General features: G+C 49.4%; 1 protein-coding gene across 1 annotated transcript in view; it reads right to left on the reverse strand.

Moving 5' to 3' along the window:
* The window catches only part of LOC143781256 (uncharacterized), a 177,364-nt gene that overhangs the window by 123,092 nt on the left and 33,653 nt on the right, over positions 1-20,619 (reverse strand). The window contains exons 3-5 of the mRNA XM_077267750.1: positions 4,535-4,641; positions 4,298-4,431; positions 4,008-4,138 (exon numbers count right to left, since the gene is read on the reverse strand). Coding sequence (XP_077123865.1) covers positions 4,008-4,138; positions 4,298-4,431; positions 4,535-4,641 — 372 coding nt within the window. The remainder of the gene's footprint in view (positions 1-4,007; positions 4,139-4,297; positions 4,432-4,534; positions 4,642-20,619) is intronic.

Here is a 20,619-nt window from a genome sequence, read left to right on the forward strand (position 1 = left end):
TCCACAGCAGAAGGGGAAAAAATGAACCCCAAAAAGGGAACCTTCTGTACACCAAAGAGACACTTTGAGCCCTTGACAAACAAAGAATTTTCACGCAAAATTTTAAAGACCAACCTGACCTGCTCCACATGCGAATCCCAATTATCAGAAAAAACCAAAATATCATCCAGATAAACAATCAAAAATTTATCCAGATACTTCCGGAAAATGTCATGCATAAAGGACTGAAAAACTGAAGGCGCATTGGAGAGCCCAAAAGGCATCACCAAGTACTCAAAATGACCTTCGGGCGTATTGAATGCGGTTTTCCATTCATCACCTTGCTTAATGCGCACAAGGTTGTACGCACCACGAAGGTCTATCTTGGTGAACCACTTGGCACCCTTAATCCGGGCAAACAAGTCAGACAACAGCGGTAAAGGATACTGAAATTTGACAGTGATCTTATTTAAAAGCCGATAATCAATACAAGGTCTCAAAGATCCGTCCTTTTTTGCCACAAAAAAGAATCCCGCACCAAGAGGGGAAGAAGACGGACGAATATGTCCTTTCTCCAGAGACTCCTTGATATATGAACGCATAGCGGTATGTTCAGGTACCGACAGATTAAACAGTCTTCCCTTAGGAAACTTACTGCCTGGAATCAAATCTATAGCACAGTCACAGTCCCTATGAGGAGGCAGTGCACTGGACTCAGACTCACTGAAGACGTCCTGATAATCAGACAAATACTCCGGAACTTCTGAAGGCGTAGAAGAAGCAATAGACACAGGCAGGGAATCCTCATGAATACCACGACAGCCCCAACTTGAGACTGACATAGCCTTCCAGTCCAGGACTGGATTATGGGTCTGTAACCATGGCAGCCCTAAAACAACCAAATCATGCATTTTATGTAAAACCAGGAAACGTATCACCTCGCGGTGTTCAGGAGTCATGCACATGGTAACCTGTGTCCAATACTGCGGTTTATTTGCTGCCAATGGCGTAGCATCAATACCCCTAAGAGGAATAGGATTTTCTAATGGTTCAAGAGTAAAACCACAGTGCTTAGCAAATGACAGATCCATAAGACTCAGGGCAGCACCTGAATCTACAAACGCCATGACAGGATAAGATGACAGTGAGCAAATCAAAGTTACAGACAGAATAAATTTAGGTTGCAAATTACCAACGGTGACAGGACTAACAACCTTAGCTATACGTTTAGAGCATGCTGAGATAACATGTGTAGAATCACCACAGTAGTAGCACAAGCCATTCCGGCGTCTATGAATTTTCCGCTCATTTCTAGTCAGGATTCTATCACATTGCATTAAATCAGGTGTCTGTTCAGACAACAACATGAGGGAATTTGCGGTTTTGCGCTCCCGCAACCGCCGGTCAATTTGAATAGCCAGTGCCATAGTATCATTCAGACCTGTGGGAATGGGAAAACCCACCATAACATTCTTAATGGCTTCAGAAAGGCCATTTCTAAAATTAGCGGCCAGTGCACACTCGTTCCAATGTGTCAGCACGGACCATTTCCGAAATTTTTTGCAATACACTTCAGCCTCGTCCAGCCCCTGAGACATAGCCAGCAAGGCCTTTTCTGCCTGAATCTCAAGATTGGGTTCCTCATAAAGTAAACCGAGCGCCAGAAAAAACGCATCAAGATCAGCCAATGCCGGATCTCCTGGCGCCAGCGAAAAAGCCCAATCCTGAGGGTCGCCCCGTAAGAACGAAATAACAATTTTTACTTGCTGAGCAGAATCTCCAGATGAACAGGGTCTCAGGGACAAAAACAATTTACAATTATTCACGAAATTCCTAAACTTAAACCTGTCTCCGGAAAACAGTTCAGGAATCGGTATTTTAGGTTCTGACCTAGGATTTCTGATAACATAGTCTTGTATGCCCTGCACACGAGTAGCCAGCTGGTCCACACTTGTAATCAAGGTCTGGACATTCATGTCTGCAGCAAGCATAGCCACTCTGAGGTAAAGGGGAAGGAGAAAAAAAAAAACTCAGAATCTTCTTTCTTATAATCCCTCTTCTGCAATGCATTAAACATTTAATACTGGCCTGGCAAACTGTTGTGACCCCAATGGCGAGGGTCTCAGAGGAACGTGGAAGTCTGCAGAATACAAAAATCCAGCTCATAGGGTAGTGGTAACTGGGTTGACCATATATCTACTCCTAACGCCAACACTAGAAGTAGCCGGGGATCATTCCTACGTTGATTCTAGATGACACGCTCCAGCCGGAGAATCTAGCTACCCCTAGTAGAGGAAAACAAAAGACCTTTCTTGCCTCCAGAGAAGGGGACCCCAAAGCTGGATAGAAGCCCCCCACAAATAATAACGGTGAGGTAAGAGGAAATGACAAACACAGAAATGAATCAGGTTTAGCACAGAGAGGCCCGCTTACTGATAGCAGAATAAAGAAAGGTAACTTATATGGTCAACAAAAACCCTATCAAAATCCACACTGGAAATTCAAGAACCCCCGAACCGTCTAACGGTCCGGGGGGAGAACACCAGCCCCCTAGAGCTTCCAGCAAAGGTCAGGATATAGATTTGGAACAAGCTGGACAAAAATACAAAACCAAAACAAATAGCAAAAAGCAAAAGGCAGACTTAGCTGATATAACTGGAACCAGGATCAGTAGACAAGAGCACAGCAGACTAGCTCTGATAACTACGTTGCCAGGCATTGAACTGAAGGTCCAGGGAGCTTATATAGCAACACCCCTAACTAACGACCCAGGTGCGGATAAAAGGAATGACAGAAAAACCAGAGTCAAAAAACTAGTAACCACTAGAGGGAGCAAAAAGCAAATTCACAACAGAGCACACTCTATACCACTAGGGGGAGCGGAGCATACTCTACAACACTAGGGGGCATGGAGGAGTGTAGCGCACTCTACAACACTAGGGGGCGCGGAGGAGTGGAGCACACTCTACAACACTAGGGGGCGCGGAGGAGTGGAGCGCACTCTACAACACTAGGGGGAGCGGAGGAGTGGAGCACACTCTATACCACTAGGGGGAGCGGAGCATACTTTACAACACTAGGGGGCATGGAGGAGTGGAGCGCACTCTACAACACTAGGGGGCGCGGAGGAGTGGAGCACACTCTATACCACTAGGGGGAGCGGAGCATACTCTACAACACTAGGGGGCATGGAGGAGTGGAGCACACTCTACAACACTAGGGGGCGCGGAGGAGTGGAGCACACTCTACAACACTAGGGGGCGCGGAGGAGTGGAGCGCACTCTACAACACTAGGGGGAGCGGAGGAGTGGAGCACACTCTACACCACTAGGGGGAGCGGAGCATACTCTACAACACTAGGGGGCATGGAGGAGTGGAGCACACTCTACAACACTAGGGGGCGCGGAGGAGTGAAGCACACTCTACAACACTAGGGGGCGCGGTGGAGTGGAGCACACTCTACAACAATAGGGGGAGCGGAGGAGTGGAGCACAATCTACAACATTAGGAGGAGCGGAGGAGTGGAGCGCATTCTACAACACTAGGGGAAGCAGAGAAGTGGAGCACACTCTACAACACTAGGGGGAGCGGAGAAGTGGAGCGCACTCTACACCACTAGGGGGAGCGGAGGAGTGGAGCGCACTCTAAACCACTAGGGGGAGCGGAGGAGTGGAGCGCACTCTACACCACTAGGGGGAGCGGAGGAGTGGAGCACACTCTAAACCACTAGGGGGAGTGGAGCGCACTCTACACCACAAGGGGGAGCGGAGGAGTAGAGCACACTCTAAACCACTAGGGGGAGCGGAGGAGTGGAGCGCACTCTACAACACTATGGGGAGCGGAGGAGTGGAGCGCACTCTACACCACTAGGGGGAGCGGAGCGCACTCTACAACACTAGGGGGCGCGGAGGAGTGGAGCGCACTCTGCACCAGCAGGGGAGGCAGAGGCGCAAACACACTGTGGCCCAGCGGGGGTCTTCAGGGACTGGTTATGTTACTCACGTGGCTCTTTGGGTCAAGTCTCTCACCTTCTTCTTGGTCCGCTTTTCCTCCATGACCTCTCGGGCCAGGCTGGCGCTGTGCCGCTCCTCATACTCCCTCCGCTGCTCCGGGTGCCGAGAACTGTGCAGAGGGTGCAGCTCCGGGGATGATGGAGATCCTGGAGGAGATGAAGCACTCATGTCAGTAGGGATCACAGATGAGCGGTGGGACAGGGGTCCGCACTCAACCTTCGAATGGCTGACCCCACCGACCGTGTCAAGCAACGCAGGGCATCATGGGGGTCTCTGCTGCTGGGGCGGTGGTCCCGGGGTCTAACCTGAGGAGGACGATTCTTGGGACACCCCTCTTCCCAATTGCAGGGGGGGATTAAAGGCGGACACAGCCATGACTCCTGGCTCTACGACTCCCTGGGTGAGGAGCGTCCCGCGGGGCAGACCACCATGCAGGATCCTGTAATAGAGGACATCCTGGTAATGACCCCACAGGGGGCGGACAAATCGCCATCACATGACTGGACATTCACTCTGACTCCACCCCCGCACCCGCCACTCACCAGTCCGCAGCATCCTGCACCTGGAAACATCCGGCCCGGAGAGCGGCCCGCACCTGCGCCTCATCGAAGCCCATCTCATACAGCGCCAAGAGGAGGTCCCCGACCGTCTGCAGGAAGAGACCACGTCACTGCCTTACCTCCGCAGAGCAGACCCCCGACCATGCCCCGGGGTCACCACAGGGATATACATACATGGGATATACACCGGGGTCACCACAGGGATATACATACATGGGATATACACCGGGGTCATCACAGGGATATACATACATGGGATATACACCGGGGTCATCACAGGGATATACATACATGGGATATACACCGGGGTCATCACAGGGATATACATACATGGGATATACACCGGGGTCACCACAGGGATATACATACATGGGATATACACCGGGGTCATCACAGGGATATACATACATGGGATATACACCGGGGTCATCACAGGGATATACATACATGGGATATACACCGGGGTCATCACAGGGATATACATACATGGGATATACACCGGGGTCATCACAGGGATATACATACATGGGATATACACCGGGGTCATCAAAGGGATATACATACATGGGATATACACCGGGGTCATCACAGGGATATACATACATGGGATATACACCGGGGTCACCACGGGGATATACATACATGGGATATACACCGGGGTCATCACAGGGATATACATACATGGGATATACACCGGGGTCATCACAGGGATATACATACATGGGATATACATACATGGGATATACACCGGGGTCATCACAGGGATATACATACATGGGATATACACCGGGGTCATCACAGGGATATACATACGTGGGATACACACCGGGGTCATCACAGGGATATACATACATGGGATATACACCGGGGTCATCACAGGGACATACATACATGGGATATACACCGGGGTCATCACAGGGATATACATACATGGGATATACACCGGGGTCATCACAGGGATATACATACATGGGATATACACCGGGGTCATCACAGGGACATACATACATGGGATATACACCGGGGTCATCACAGGGACATACATACATGGGATATACACCGGGGTCATCACAGGGATATACCGTACATACATGGGATATACACCGGGGTCATCACAGGGATATACATACATGGGATATACACCGGGGTCATCACAGGGACATACATACATGGGATACACACCGGGGTCATCACAGGGATATACATACATGGGATATACACCGGGGTCATCACAGGGATATATATACGTGGGATATACACCGGGGTCATCACAGGGATATACATACATGGGATATATACCGGGGTCATCACAGGGATATACATACATGGGATATACATACATGGGATATACACCGGGGTCATCACAGGGATATACATACATGGGATACACACCGGGGTCATCACAGGGATATACATACATGGGATATACACCGGGGTCATCACAGGGACATACATACATGGGATACACACCGGGGTCATCACAGGGATATACATACATGGGATATACACCGGGGTCATCACAGGGATATACATACATGGGATATACACCGGGGTCATCACAGGGATATACATACATGGGATATACACCGGTGTCATCACAGGGATATACATACATGGGATATACACCGGGGTCATCACAGGGATATACATACATGGGATATACACCGGGGTCATCACAGGGATATACATACATGGGATATACACCGGGGTCACCACAGGGATATACATACATGGGATATACACCGGGGTCACCACAGGGATATACATACATGGGATATACATACATGGGATATACACCGGGGTCATCACAGGGATATACATACATGGGATACACACCGGGGTCATCACAGGGATATACATACATGGGATATACACCGGGGTCACCACAGGGATATACATACATGGGATAGACACCGGGGTCATCACAGGGATATACATACATGGGATATACACCGGGGTCACCACAGGGATATACATACATGGGATATACACCGGGGTCATCACAGGGATATACATACATGGGATATACACCGGGGTCATCACAGGGATATACATACATGGGATATACATACATGGGATATATACCGGGGTCATCACAGGGATATACATACATGGGATATACATACATGGGATATACACCGGGGTCATCACAGGGATATACATACATGGGATACACACCGGGGTCATCACAGAGATATACATACATGGGATATACACCGGGGTCATCACAGGGATATACATACATGGGATATACACCGGGGTCATCACAGGGATATACATACATGGGATATACACCGGGGTCATCACAGGGATGTACATACATGGGATATACACCGGGGTCATCACAGGGATATACATACATGGGATATACACCGGGGTCATCACAGGGATATACATACATGGGATATACACCGGGGTCATCACAGGGATATACATACATGGGATATATACCGGGGTCATCACAGGGATATACATACATGGGATATATACCGGGGTCATCACAGGGATATACATACATGGGATATACATACATGGGATATACACCGGGGTCATCACAGGGATATACATACATGGGATACACACCGGGGTCATCACAGAGATATACATACATGGGATACACACCGGGGTCATCACAGGGATATACATACATGGGATATACACCGGGGTCATCACAGGGATATACATACATGGGATATACACCGGGGTCATCACAGGGATATACATACATGGGATATACACCGGGGTCATCACAGGGATATACATACATGGGATATACACCGGGGTCATCACAGGGATATACATACATGGGATATACACCGGGGTCATCACAGGGATGTACATACATGGGATATACACCGGGGTCATCACAGGGATATACATACATGGGATATACACCGGGGTCATCACAGGATATACATACATGGGATATACACCGGGGTCATCACAGGGATATACATACATGGGATATACACCGGGGTCATCACAGGGATATACATACATGGGATATACACCGGGGTCATCACAGGGATGTACATACATGGGATATACACCGGGGTCATCACAGGGATATACATACATGGGATATACACCGGGGTCATCACAGGTATATACAGTGCCTACAAGTAGTATTCAACCCCCTGCAGATTTAGCAGGTTTACACATTTGGAATTAACTTGGCATTGTGACATTTGGACTGTAGATCAGCCTGGAAGTGTGAAATGCACTGCAGCAAAAAAGAATGTTATTTCTTTGTTTATTTTTTTTTTTAATTGGGAAAAGTCTTTTCAGAGGGTCATTTATTATTCAACCCCTCAACCCACCAGAATTCTGTTTGGTTCCCCTAAAGTTTTAAGAAGTAGTTCAGGCTCAAAGAACAATGAGCTTCACGTGTTTGGATTAATTATCTCTTTTTCCAGCCTTTTCTGACTATTTAAGACCCTCCCCAAACTTGTGAACAGCACTCATACATGGTCAACATGGGAAAGACAAAGGAGCATTCCATGGCCATCAGAGACAAGATCGTGGAGGGTCACAAGGCTGGCAAGGGGTACAAAACCCTTTCCAAGGAGTTGGGCCTACCTGTCTCCACTGTTGGGAGCATCATCCGGAAGTGGAAGGCTTATGGAACTACTGTTAGCCTTCCACGGCCTGGACAGCCTTTGAAAGTTTCCTCCCGTGCCGAGGCCAGGCTTGTCCGAAGAGTCAAGGCTAACCCAAGGACAACAAGGAAGGAGCTCCGGGAAGATCTCATGGCAGTGGGGACATTGGTTTCAGTCAATACCATAAGTAACGTACTCCACCGCAATGGTCTCCGTTCCAGACGAGCCCGTAAGGTACCTTTACTTTCAAAGCGTCATGTCAAGGCTCGTTTACAGTTTGCTCATGATCACTTGGAGGACTCTGAGACTGACTGGTTCAAGGTTCTCTGGTCTGATGAGACCAAGATCGAGATCTTTGGTGCCAACCACACACGTGACGTTTGGAGACTGGATGGCACTGCATACGACCCCAAGAATACCATCCCTACAGTCAAGCATGATGGTGGTAGCATCATGCTGTGGGGCTGTTTCTCAGCCAAGGGGCCTGGCCATCTGGTCCGCATCCATGGGAAGATGGATAGCACGGCCTACCTGGAGATTTTAGCCAAGAACCTCCGCTCCTCCATAAAGGAGCTTAAGATGGGTCGTCATTTCATCTTCCAACAAGACAACGACCCAAAGCACACAGCCAAGAAAACCAAGGCCTGGTTCAAGAGGCAAAAAATCAAGGTGTTGCAGTGGCCTAGTCAGTCTCCTGACCTTAACCCAATTGAAAACTTGTGGAAGGAGCTCAAGATTAAAGTCCACATGAGACACCCAAAGAACCTAGATAACTTGGAGAAGATCTGCATGGAGGAGTGGGCCAAGATAACTCCAGAGACCTGTGCCGGCCTGATCAGGTCTTATAAAAGACGATTATTAGCTGTAATTGCAAACAAAGGTTATTCCACAAAATATTAAACCTAGGGGTTGAATAATAATTGACCCACACTTTTATGTTTAAAATTTCTAAAAATTTAACTGAGCAACAAAACTTTTTGGTTTGTAAGATTTATGCATCTGTTAATAAATCCTGCTCTTGTTTGAAGTTTGAAGGCTCTAACTTATTTTCATCTTATTAAACCTGCTAAATCTGCAGGGGGTTGAATACTACTTGTAGGCACTGTACATACATGGGATATACGGGGGTCATCACAGGGATATACATACATGGGATATACACCGGGGTCATCACATGGATATACATACATGGGATATACACCGGGGTCACCACAGGGATATACATACATGGGATATACACCGGGGTCATCACAGGGATATACATACATGGGATATACACCGGGGTCATCACAGGGATATACATACATGGGATATACACCGGGGTCACCACAGGGATATACATACATGGGATATACACCGGGGTCACCACAGGGATATACATACATGGGATACACACCGGGGTCATCACAGGGATATACATACATGGGATATACACTGGGGTCATCACAGGGATATACATACATGGGATACACACCGGGGTCACCACAGGGACATACATACATGGGATATACACCGGGGTCATCACAGGGATATACATACATGGGATATACACCGGGGTCACCACAGGGATATACATACATGGGATATACACCGGGGTCATCACAGGGATATACATACATGGGATATACACCGGGGTCACCACAGGGATATACATACATGGGATAGACACCGGGGTCACCACAGGGATATACATACATGGGATATACGGGGGTCATCACAGGGATATACATACATGGGATATACACCGGGGTCATCACAGGGATATACATACATGGGATATACACCGGGGTCATCACAGGGATATACATACATGGGATATACACCGGGGTCACCACAGGGATATACATACATGGGATAGACACCGGGGTCACCACAGGGATATACATACATGGGATATACACCGGGGTCACCACAGGGATATAAATACATGGGATATACACCGGGGTCATCACAGGGATATACATACATGGGATATACACCGGGGTCATCACAGGGATATACATACATGGGATATACACCGGGGTCATCACAGGGATATACATACATGGGATATACACCGGGGTCATCACAGGGATATATATACGTGGGATATACACCGGGGTCACCACAGGGATATACATACATGGGATAGACACCGGGGTCATCACAGGGATATACATACATGGGATATACACCGGGGTCATCACAGGGATATACATACATGGGATATACACCGGGGTCATCACAGGGATATACATACATGGGATATACACCGGGGTCATCACAGGGATATACATACATGGGATATACACCGGGGTCATCACAGGGATATACATACATGGGATATACACCGGGGTCATCACAGGGATATACATACATGGGATATACACCGGGGTCATCACAGGGATATACATACATGGGATATACACCGGGGTCATCACAGGGATATATATACGTGGGATATACACCGGGGTCACCACAGGGATATACATACATGGGATATACACCGGGGTCATCACAGGGATATACATACATGGGATATACACCGGGGTCATCACAGGGATATACATACATGGGATATACACCGGGGTCATCACAGGGATATACATACATGGGATATACACCGGGGTCATCACAGGGATATACATACATGGGATATACACCGGGGTCATCACAGGGATATACATACATGGGATATACACCGGGGTCATCACAGGGATATACATACATGGGATATACACCGGGGTCATCACAGGGATATAAATACATGGGATACACACCGGGGTCATCACAGGGATATACATACATGGGATATACACCGGGGTCATCACAGGTATATACATACATGGGATATACACCGGGGTCATCACAGGGATATAAATACATGGGATATACGGGGGTCATCACAGGGATATACATACATGGGATATACACCGGGGTCATCACAGGGATATACATACATGGGATATACACCGGGGTCATCACATGGATATACATACATGGGATATACACTGGGGTCATCACAGGTATATACATACATGGGATATACACCGGGGTCACCACAGGGATATACATACATGGGATATACACCGGGATCATCACAGGGACATACATATATGGGATATACACCGGGGTCATCACAGGGATATACATACATGGGATATACATACATGGGATATACACCGGGGTCATCACAGGGATATACATACATGGGATATACACCGGGGTCATCACAGGGACATACATACATGGGATATACACCGGGGTCATCACAGGGATATACATACATGGGATATACACCGGGGTCATCACAGGGATATACATTCATGGGATATACACCGGGGTCATCACAGGGATATACATACATGGGATATACACCGGGGTCATCACAGGGATATACATACATGGGATACACACCGGGGTCATCACAGTGATATAAATACATGGGATATACACCGGGGTCATCACAGGGATATACATACATGGGATATACACCGGGGTCATCACAGGGATATACATACATGGGATATACACCGGGGTCATCACAGGGATATACATACATGGGATATACACCGGGGTCATCACAGGGATATACATACATGGGATATACACCGGGGTCATCACAGGGATATACATACACGGGATATACACCGGGGTCACCACAGGGACATACATACATGGGATATACACCGGGATCATCACAGGGATATACATACATGGGATATACACCGGGGTCATCACAGGGATATACATACATGGGATATACACCGGGGTCACCACAGGGACATACATACATGGGATATACACCGGGATCATCACAGGGATATACATACATGGGATATACACCGGGGTCATCACAGGGATATACATACATGGGATATACACCGGGGTCATCACAGGGATATACATACATGGGATATACACCGGGGTCATCACAGGGATATACATACATGGGATATACACCGGGGTCATCACAGGGATATACATACATGGGATATACACCGGGGTCATCACAGGGATATACATACATGGGATATACACCGGGGTCATCACAGGGATATACATACATGGGATATACACCGGGGTCATCACAGGGATATACATACATGGGATATACACCGGGATCATCACAGGGATATACATACATGGGATATACACCGGGGTCATCACAGGGACATACATACATGGGATATACACCGGGGTCATCACAGGGATATACATACATGGGATATACACCGGGATCATCACAGGGATATACATACATGGGATATACACCGGGGTCATCACAGGGATATACATACATGGGATATACACCGGGGTCATCACAGGGATATACATACATGGGATATACACCGGGGTCACCACAGGGACATACATACATGGGATATACACCGGGATCATCACAGGGATATACAATATACATATATGGGATACACACCGGGGTCATCACAGGGATATACATACATGGGATACACACCGGGGTCATCACAGGGATATACATACATGGGATACACACCGGGGTCATCACAGGGATATACATACATGGGATATACACCGGGGTCATCACAGGGATATACATACATGGGATATACACCGGGGTCAACCGCAGGACAGACAGTCACATGTTCTGGATTACAGGACGCTCCATACATCTACAGTTAGGTCCATATATATTTGGACAGAGACAGCATTTTTCTAATTTTGGTTATAGACATTACCACAATGAATTTTAAAGGGCCACTGTCACCCCCCTCCAGCCGTTATAAACTAAAAGAGCCACCTTGTGCAGCAGTAATGCTGCATTCTAACAAGGTGGCTCTTTTAGTTTTAGGTTCAAGTATACCCCAAATAAAGCGTTTTTATACTGTGTACTGGTGTCCTGCGCAGACGCAGTAAGCTCTGGCCGTCTGATGTCCCAGCCAGGCTTGCACACTGTGCCTGCGCAGGCATTGCGGCCAGCCACCTTTGGAATCCCCGCCCCGCACTGTGTTATGCATTATGCACAGTGCGTGGCGGGGATTCCGAAGGTTCCACCTATACAGAATATTCCGTGTAATGGCTGATACCAGAGAACAAAAGACATCCACAGAACACCAGGATGGATCGCTGCACAGCAAATAGCTGTAGGACCTGCGATGACGTCACTGCCATGTGATTGCCCTAATCACATGGCAGTGACGTCATCGCAGGTCCTACAGCTCCAGAGCGGAGCGTGCGGCCGCATAGGAACACATGCAGCCGCACGCTCCGCTCCCAAGTGCCGGCACCAGAGCTTGGTTTTCACATGCGAGACACGGACGTGTTTCTCGCAAGTGGAAACAAGCTGTCACGGGGGTACTGGGTAGACTACAGCTGATTACCCGGGCCCCTGCAATATCCCTCAAACTAGGGAAACCCTGTCTGTCCCTCTCCCAGAGTTTACACTGAAGGTGTGCATGTCTGGGCCGCCAGGCCTGACCCTGAGTCCTGTTTCAGTACTAAGCTGAAACCTCAACCCGCCACCCAGTGATAAGACCTCTCACCAACCCCTACAGAAAGCACAGACAGGGAAAACTAAAAAACGCACCACGCCGCAGACACACAGTAAAACACTATAATGTGCACAGGGCAAAACAATACAAATGTAGGAAGGAGAAATATAACGAAGGATAATACACCACCAGATATGATATTTCTTCTCCTAGACCACCACTCCAGACCGAGATCACCAGGCACAAGACACAAGCTATAATCGGCGACGCCCAAAGCCCAGCAAAACTATTTAAAGGCAATGGGCGAGACTAAGCCTCCAACCCGAGTACCAGCCAGATTAACCCCGGACAATCTGGATCAATCTAGCCGGCGCCACTGAGCATATAGTGGACGAATGAGGAATTACCGCTGTCTGTCGGACGCCCTAGTGTGAACAGCGTCCTACGTGACAGTACCCCGCCTTCTACGAGGGACCACAGGGCCCTCACGACTTATAGGACCCGGCTTGTCCGGATGGCGGCGGTGAAACATACTGACCAGCCGGTCCGCATGTATATCCGAGGCTGGTACCCAAGACTTCTCCTCCGGCCCAAAACCACGGCAGTGTACCAGGTACTGTAATGTGCGGCGCACCACTCGAGAGTCAACCACCTTGGAGACTTCAATCTCTAAACTGCCATCCACCAAGACTGGAGGAGGCATCGGCGCCGCGTCCACAGAACCCACCACCTTTTTTAATAACGATCTGTGGAACACAATGTGAATCTTATATACCGTAGGGAGCTCCAATCGGTAGGCAACCGGGTTAATGATGGCGGTGATCCTAAACGGACCAATAAACCTAGGACCCAATTTAAGGGATGGTATTTTGAGTCTTATGTTTTTTGTGGACAACCACACCCAGTCATCCACACTCAGGTCCGGACCTGGCACACGTCTACTGTCAGCCACACGTTTGTACCTTGCACCCACACTCAACAGGCGCTGTTTCACTTTCCTCCAGACGGAAGACAGTTGTGCTCCTAACAGGTCCTCCTCCGGGACGCCGGAAGAGCCCCCCTGACTCAAAGTACAAAATTGAGGATGGTGCCCGTAAACACAAAAGAACGGAGACTCCCCAGAAGATTCCTGGCGGTGATTATTTATGGCAAACTCAGCCAAAGGAATGAACGTCGACCACTCCTCCTGGTTGTCAGAAACAAAGCAGCGTAAGTACTGCTCCAAATTTTGGTTCATACGCTCGGTCTGACCATTTGACTGAGGATGAAATGCCGAAGAATGCGACAACTTGATCCCCAGCCGTGAGCAAAATGCTTTCCAAAATGTTGCCACAAACTGAGTACCCCTATCAGACACGATGTCAGACGGAACCCCGTGAAGTCTGACCACCTCCTGCACAAATACCTGAGCCAGAGTCTTAGCGTTAGGCAACGAAGGCAAAGACACAAAGTGCGACATTTTTGAGAACCGATCAACAATCACCAAGATGACCGTGTTCCCAGCTGAGGAGGGCAAGTCCGTGATAAAATCCATTGAGATCTCCGTCCATGGCCTACTGGGTACCTCGAGAGGAAGTAGTGTGCCAGCAGGACGGGAGCGGAGCGTCTTAGCCCTAGCGCACGTGGTGCATGCTGACACGTATGAGACCACGTCCTGTCGGATTTTGGGCCACCAAAACCGACGCGACACCAACTCCAAAGTACCCCTAACCTCTGGGTGACCAGCCAGGACAGCATCATGATGCTCTGCCAATATCTTTAGGCGAAGATGGAGCGGTACAAATGATTTGTTAACAGGAAGTTCTGGTGGTACTTCCTCCTGAGCCTCGGCAATCTCAGCCTCAACCTCTGTCGTGAGAGCCGAGACACTACACCTTTTTGGAGGATGGGTACCGGTTCTTGTCACGATATGGTATGAAATATCATAAGTTAGTTTTCTTGCTAGCATGCGGGGGCTAAACCCCCCCCCCCCTCTCTCTGGTTCTCTTTCCTTTCCTGTGTTTCTATCTGTCTGTGTAGAAGAGCTTGCCTTGTGGGGGGAGTTTTATTGACGAAAGGTATTTACGACTAGCATAGCTGCAAGAGAAATTTGTGTTAGCAGGAACTGTTAGAGAAACTTCTAGAACGCATAGAAGGTCTTTGTTCTGTTTTTGGAAGATATTATGCAAACCGTTTAAGTTACGAACACCAAAATATATCGTCATAATCACACTCGGAGGATCTACGCATCACTCTAATCACAGGCTTGTAGCTCCATCTGGTACAGAGGTAGGGATTTCTCTGTCAGTGTGCGTGACAAATAGGACATATTTGATCTCATCGGAATGCCCACGATACTATGAGATGAACGATGGGTATGGTGCGATTATTTTATGTTCGGTGGCGAAGTTACGGGCATCAGATATATTTAATGCCCAGTTAGTGAAACCGAAGAGGTAGGAGGAGTTGGAAAACCAAGCCCTTTCTGTGAGGTCACAGACTGTAGGTTTTAAGTGCTGGCAGGCATCCAAGAGAGGAGAGTTGTGAGTTTTTACCTGAAGCGACCAGACTGCGAGTGCCCAATGCACTGGGATAGATGGAAAGCTCCTAGCCTGTTGCCTGCAATGCAATGATCTAAGAACATGTGAGTTATCTTTTCTTCCTTTAATCCTTTTATTTTTATAATTACCTTGTACATATTTGCAATTGTCTCATTTGTAACATCTTTGTAAAATATTTTATAAACACTGCCTAAAAATAATTTATGGGGTATATTATTTAATACTAGTTCGTTCTTCCTGCCCTAAACCGTACCCTGTCTCTGAAGGGAATTACGCTACTGTTTTTTTGGGGGTTTGCTCCAGACCCGTTCAATTGGAGCTGGTGGCAGCGACCGTGTGCCAGCTTTTGGGGGTCCCTGTAGCGACTGCGGCTTGATAATTATTGTTCCTGCCTGAGCGGGAGTAGTTATCGCGTCGCTGCAGTGCACCCAATAGCCAGTACATAGCAGGCAGCGTTTCTGGCGACTAATCACCCTAGGTGCAGTACCTAATCTGACCTGAGAGAAAGGGGGGCGCCAGAGAGCTGCAAGGTTTAAGTGGAACTGCAAGCGGGATATACACAAATCCCTGCAGTTCATGGTATACTGAAGAGCAGTGGGATACCTAAAATAAGCCCCTGCTGTAAACAAGAGGTCAATAGCCTCGTGTGTGTTTTTTCATCACATTGTGGCAGTGGAGGGATAACTAGGATAAGCCCCCCTGCACATGTGATAGCCGTCTGCTGGTCTAAAGTCACCCCAATCCGTGACATATTGTGGGCAGCGGCTAAGGGATCTTGACAGTCACGGTGTGAATCGTGACAAATTGGTGGCAAGGCGGTGGGATATTAGAGCATTAGTGATTTGGTTTGAGCAATCATTCCTCTCACTAAAAACTTGCAGAAAGTTCTTGCGAGAACTCTGCGCAAATAAGTTTGGAGAACGAACTCAGTGTTTATTAGTTGTGAGACAATTGTGTACTGGTAATTATCCCTTCCCTTTCTCTTCGTTTTTCTATTCTATCTTTTATTTGGCAACCATGGCTGCGAAAGGAGAAGCCTGGTACACCCAGCAGAAGAAAGACACTCTTGCTGGGATATGCATGTACCATGGCCTGAAACCCCAGGACAAGTCCAAGGCTCAAATGGTCGCTGAACTGGTGCAATTTGAAGCAGACCAAGCCAGGCCACAGAGCCCAGAGGCCGCAGAAGCTGGCACAAGCAAGCATGGTGCTGCCGCAGAGGTCCAACCACTGAATACGGGCCCTACTGGCAACCAAGGGGGCGCAGACCTCCTCCTGCAGCTGGCTCTGCAACAATGCCCCGCAGATGATCTAGAGAGACGTCTGCAGCTGATTCAGCAATACCGGCAGGAGGCCGAGGCCCGAGCCGAGCGAGAGGCCCAGGCCCAGCGAGCCGAGCGAGAGGCCCAAGCGCAGCGGGAGTACCAGCTGCAGATGGCCCAACTGCAAATGCAGGGGTCGTCCCAGTCCAGCCGTGAGCCCAGCAGCGCTCAGACACCAAAACCCCGACCCGACCACTTTCCTGTTATGGAAAAGGATGGGGACTTGGACACTTTTCTGCGGGCCTTTGAGAAAGCCTGCAGACAGTACCAGCTGCCTACACAAGAATGGGCACGGTACCTGACACCAGGGCTGAGAGGAAAAGCTCTGGAGGCGTTTGCTGCACTCCCTCAAGAACAAGATGGTGACTATGAGGCCATCAAGCAGGCTCTGATAGCCAAGTACCAGCTTACACCCGAGGTGTACCGTAAAAAGTTTCGGACCCTCCAACGTGGCCCACACGACAGTTACAGTGATGTGGTGCATGGACTGGGGACCCACTTTGACAAGTGGACCCAAGGACTGTCAGTGACCACCTTTGCACAGCTGCGAGACCTGATGATCAAAGACCAGTTCTTCCGTCTTTGCCCAACTGAGGTGCGACAGTTCGTGATGGACAGAGAACCCAAAGACGTGACGAAAGCAGCGCAGATTGCCGATGCCTATGAGGCCAACCGTAGATCGGAAGTGCGGAAGCCAGTCACCTCCAGCTGGAGAGGGGGTAAGCCTGCATCCAACGCCAGTACCCCTGCCAGCCAACACACCAGAGGTCCTGTCCCCGTGGCCAACAGCACCAGACCTACCACCGAACTTCGCCAGTGTTACCACTGCAGGCAGACTGGACACCTCAGTCACCAATGTCCAGCCAAGCAGAAGAACCCCTCATCCCAGGCCCCAGGGCCTAATGCAGCCGTTCTTTTGGTGGGTGGTGTGGTTGGGAGGGTGTGTGACAACGTACAGCCCGTCACTGTGGGAGGTCGTGTTGCTACCGGCCTCAAGGACACCGGGGCTGAACGAACCCTCATCCGACCCGAACTGGCGGCCCCTGAAGAAATCATTCCGGGGAAAACCCTGACTGTCACTGGGATTGGGGGCATCAGCTGTCCCTTACCGATGGCCCGGGTTTTTATTGATTGGGGTGCCGGGAGCGGGGTGAAAGAAGTGGGGCTGTCTGATAATTTGCCCACTGATGTTTTGTTGGGGACTGATTTGGGGAGGTTGTTTGCATACTACGTCCCTGACACCCCTCCCCAATCTGCTAATAAGCGTAACGTTAACCCTGATGATGAGGATGATGATGATGATGGGAAATCGCATGTGTTACCTGACCATGCTTTATCTTGTAGTGATGCATCTGTTAACCATTTTTTCCCTAGGATTGATGGTGAAAATGTTGTACCTGTGCCAACTGTATCTGATAATGATGTTTCTGTAAAAGTTGATGTGTCCATAGGTACAGGAGTGCTCAGCCACGTTGCTCTGCGGAGTGAGACGGCTGAGGAACCCCTAGCAGGGGCAAGTGTCGGTGCTACAAGAAATGGGGAGATACATGGGAACCGTGAGACAGGTGACGCCATGAAATTGACCAGTGCCACCGAGGAAGGTAACTGGCCCATAAGTAGCAATGCTCCTGAGGTAACGGGGGTGGATGGGGAGGTAGAGCCCATAGCAGCGTCGGCTGTTGGGTCTGTAGAAATCCCCGGGGAGACAGCCTACGTAGCTGCTGTCACCCGCAGTCAGAGTGCCCGGAACACAGATACCTGTCTGCCTTCCGGACCCTCCTCAGTCATCAGTATGACCGAACCAGAGGTGGACCCAGTGCAGGTCCCAGAGGGCTCCCGTGGGGAAGGGACCCTGACGTCGCTTCTGGCTTCCCCTAGCCAGGAGTTTCAGGCCGCTCTGCACACAGATGCGAGCCTAGAGAGTTTGAGACAACTCGCCGAGACGCGCTTCTCCGAGACTGATAAGGAGAAGGTGTTCTGGGAAGGAGGAAGGTTGTACCGGGAGACAGTACCCGGAGAATCACAAAAGGAGTGGTTGAGGGAAAGACAGCTGGTCGTCCCGCAGCAATTCCGGGGTGAGTTGTTGCGGATTGCCCATGAGATCCCGCTAGCTGGACACTTGGGGATCAGCAAAACTAAGGCCCGGCTGTCTCAACACTTCTATTGGCCTAAGATGGGGACAGATGTGTCAAACTACTGCCGCTCTTGTGTCACCTGCCAAAGAGTGGGGAAGGCGGGGCCTGCTCTTAAGGCTCCCCTGATCCCTTTGCCAGTGATAGAGGAGCCTTTCCAGAGGATTGCGGTGGACATTGTGGGCCCGCTGGCCGTCACCAGCAGCTCTGGAAAGCAATATATTCTTACTGTGGTAGACTACGCTACCCGGTACCCAGAGGCAGTAGCTCTGTCGTCAATTAGGGCAGATAAGGTGGCGGATGCCCTGTTGGCCATCTTTTCACGTGTAGGATTTCCCAGGGAAATGCTTACTGATCGAGGGACCCAATTTATGTCTCACCTAATGGAGGCTCTCTGTAAGAAAATGCAGGTGAAGCACCTGGTATCGAGTGCGTATCACCCACAGACCAATGGCTTGTGTGAACGCTTCAATGGTACCCTCAAACAGATGCTACGCATGCTGGTTGAGACACAAGGGCGCGACTGGGAGCGGTACCTCCCACACCTGCTATTCGCTTACAGAGAGGTTCCGCAGGCCTCGACGGGGTTCTCACCCTTCGAGCTCCTGTACGGCAGGCGAGTCCGGGGACCCCTTGGGTTGGTAAGAGAATCCTGGGAAGAGGAGCCGAACCCTTCCGAAGTGTCCATAGTGGAGTATGTCATGCGCTTCCGTGACAAGATGCAGACCTTGACGCAGTTGGTGCATGACAACATGACGCAGGCTCAGGCTGATCAGAAGCACTGGTACGACCAGAACGCCCGGGAGCGGACCTACCACGTGGGTCAAAAGGTGTGGGTGCTGGTTCCGGTACCAACGGATAAGCTTCAGGCAGCCTGGGACGGCCCGTACGTTGTCCACCAACAGCTCAATCCGGTCACCTACGTGGTCACCCTTGACCACACTCGGGGTAGGCGAAAGGCCTTTCACGTCAACATGATGAAGGCTCATCACGAACGTGAACCTTTCATCCTACCGGTCTGCAG

Source organism: Ranitomeya variabilis, chromosome 6 (assembly GCF_051348905.1).
Source record: "Ranitomeya variabilis isolate aRanVar5 chromosome 6, aRanVar5.hap1, whole genome shotgun sequence".
Lineage (NCBI taxonomy): Eukaryota > Metazoa > Chordata > Amphibia > Anura > Dendrobatidae > Ranitomeya > Ranitomeya variabilis.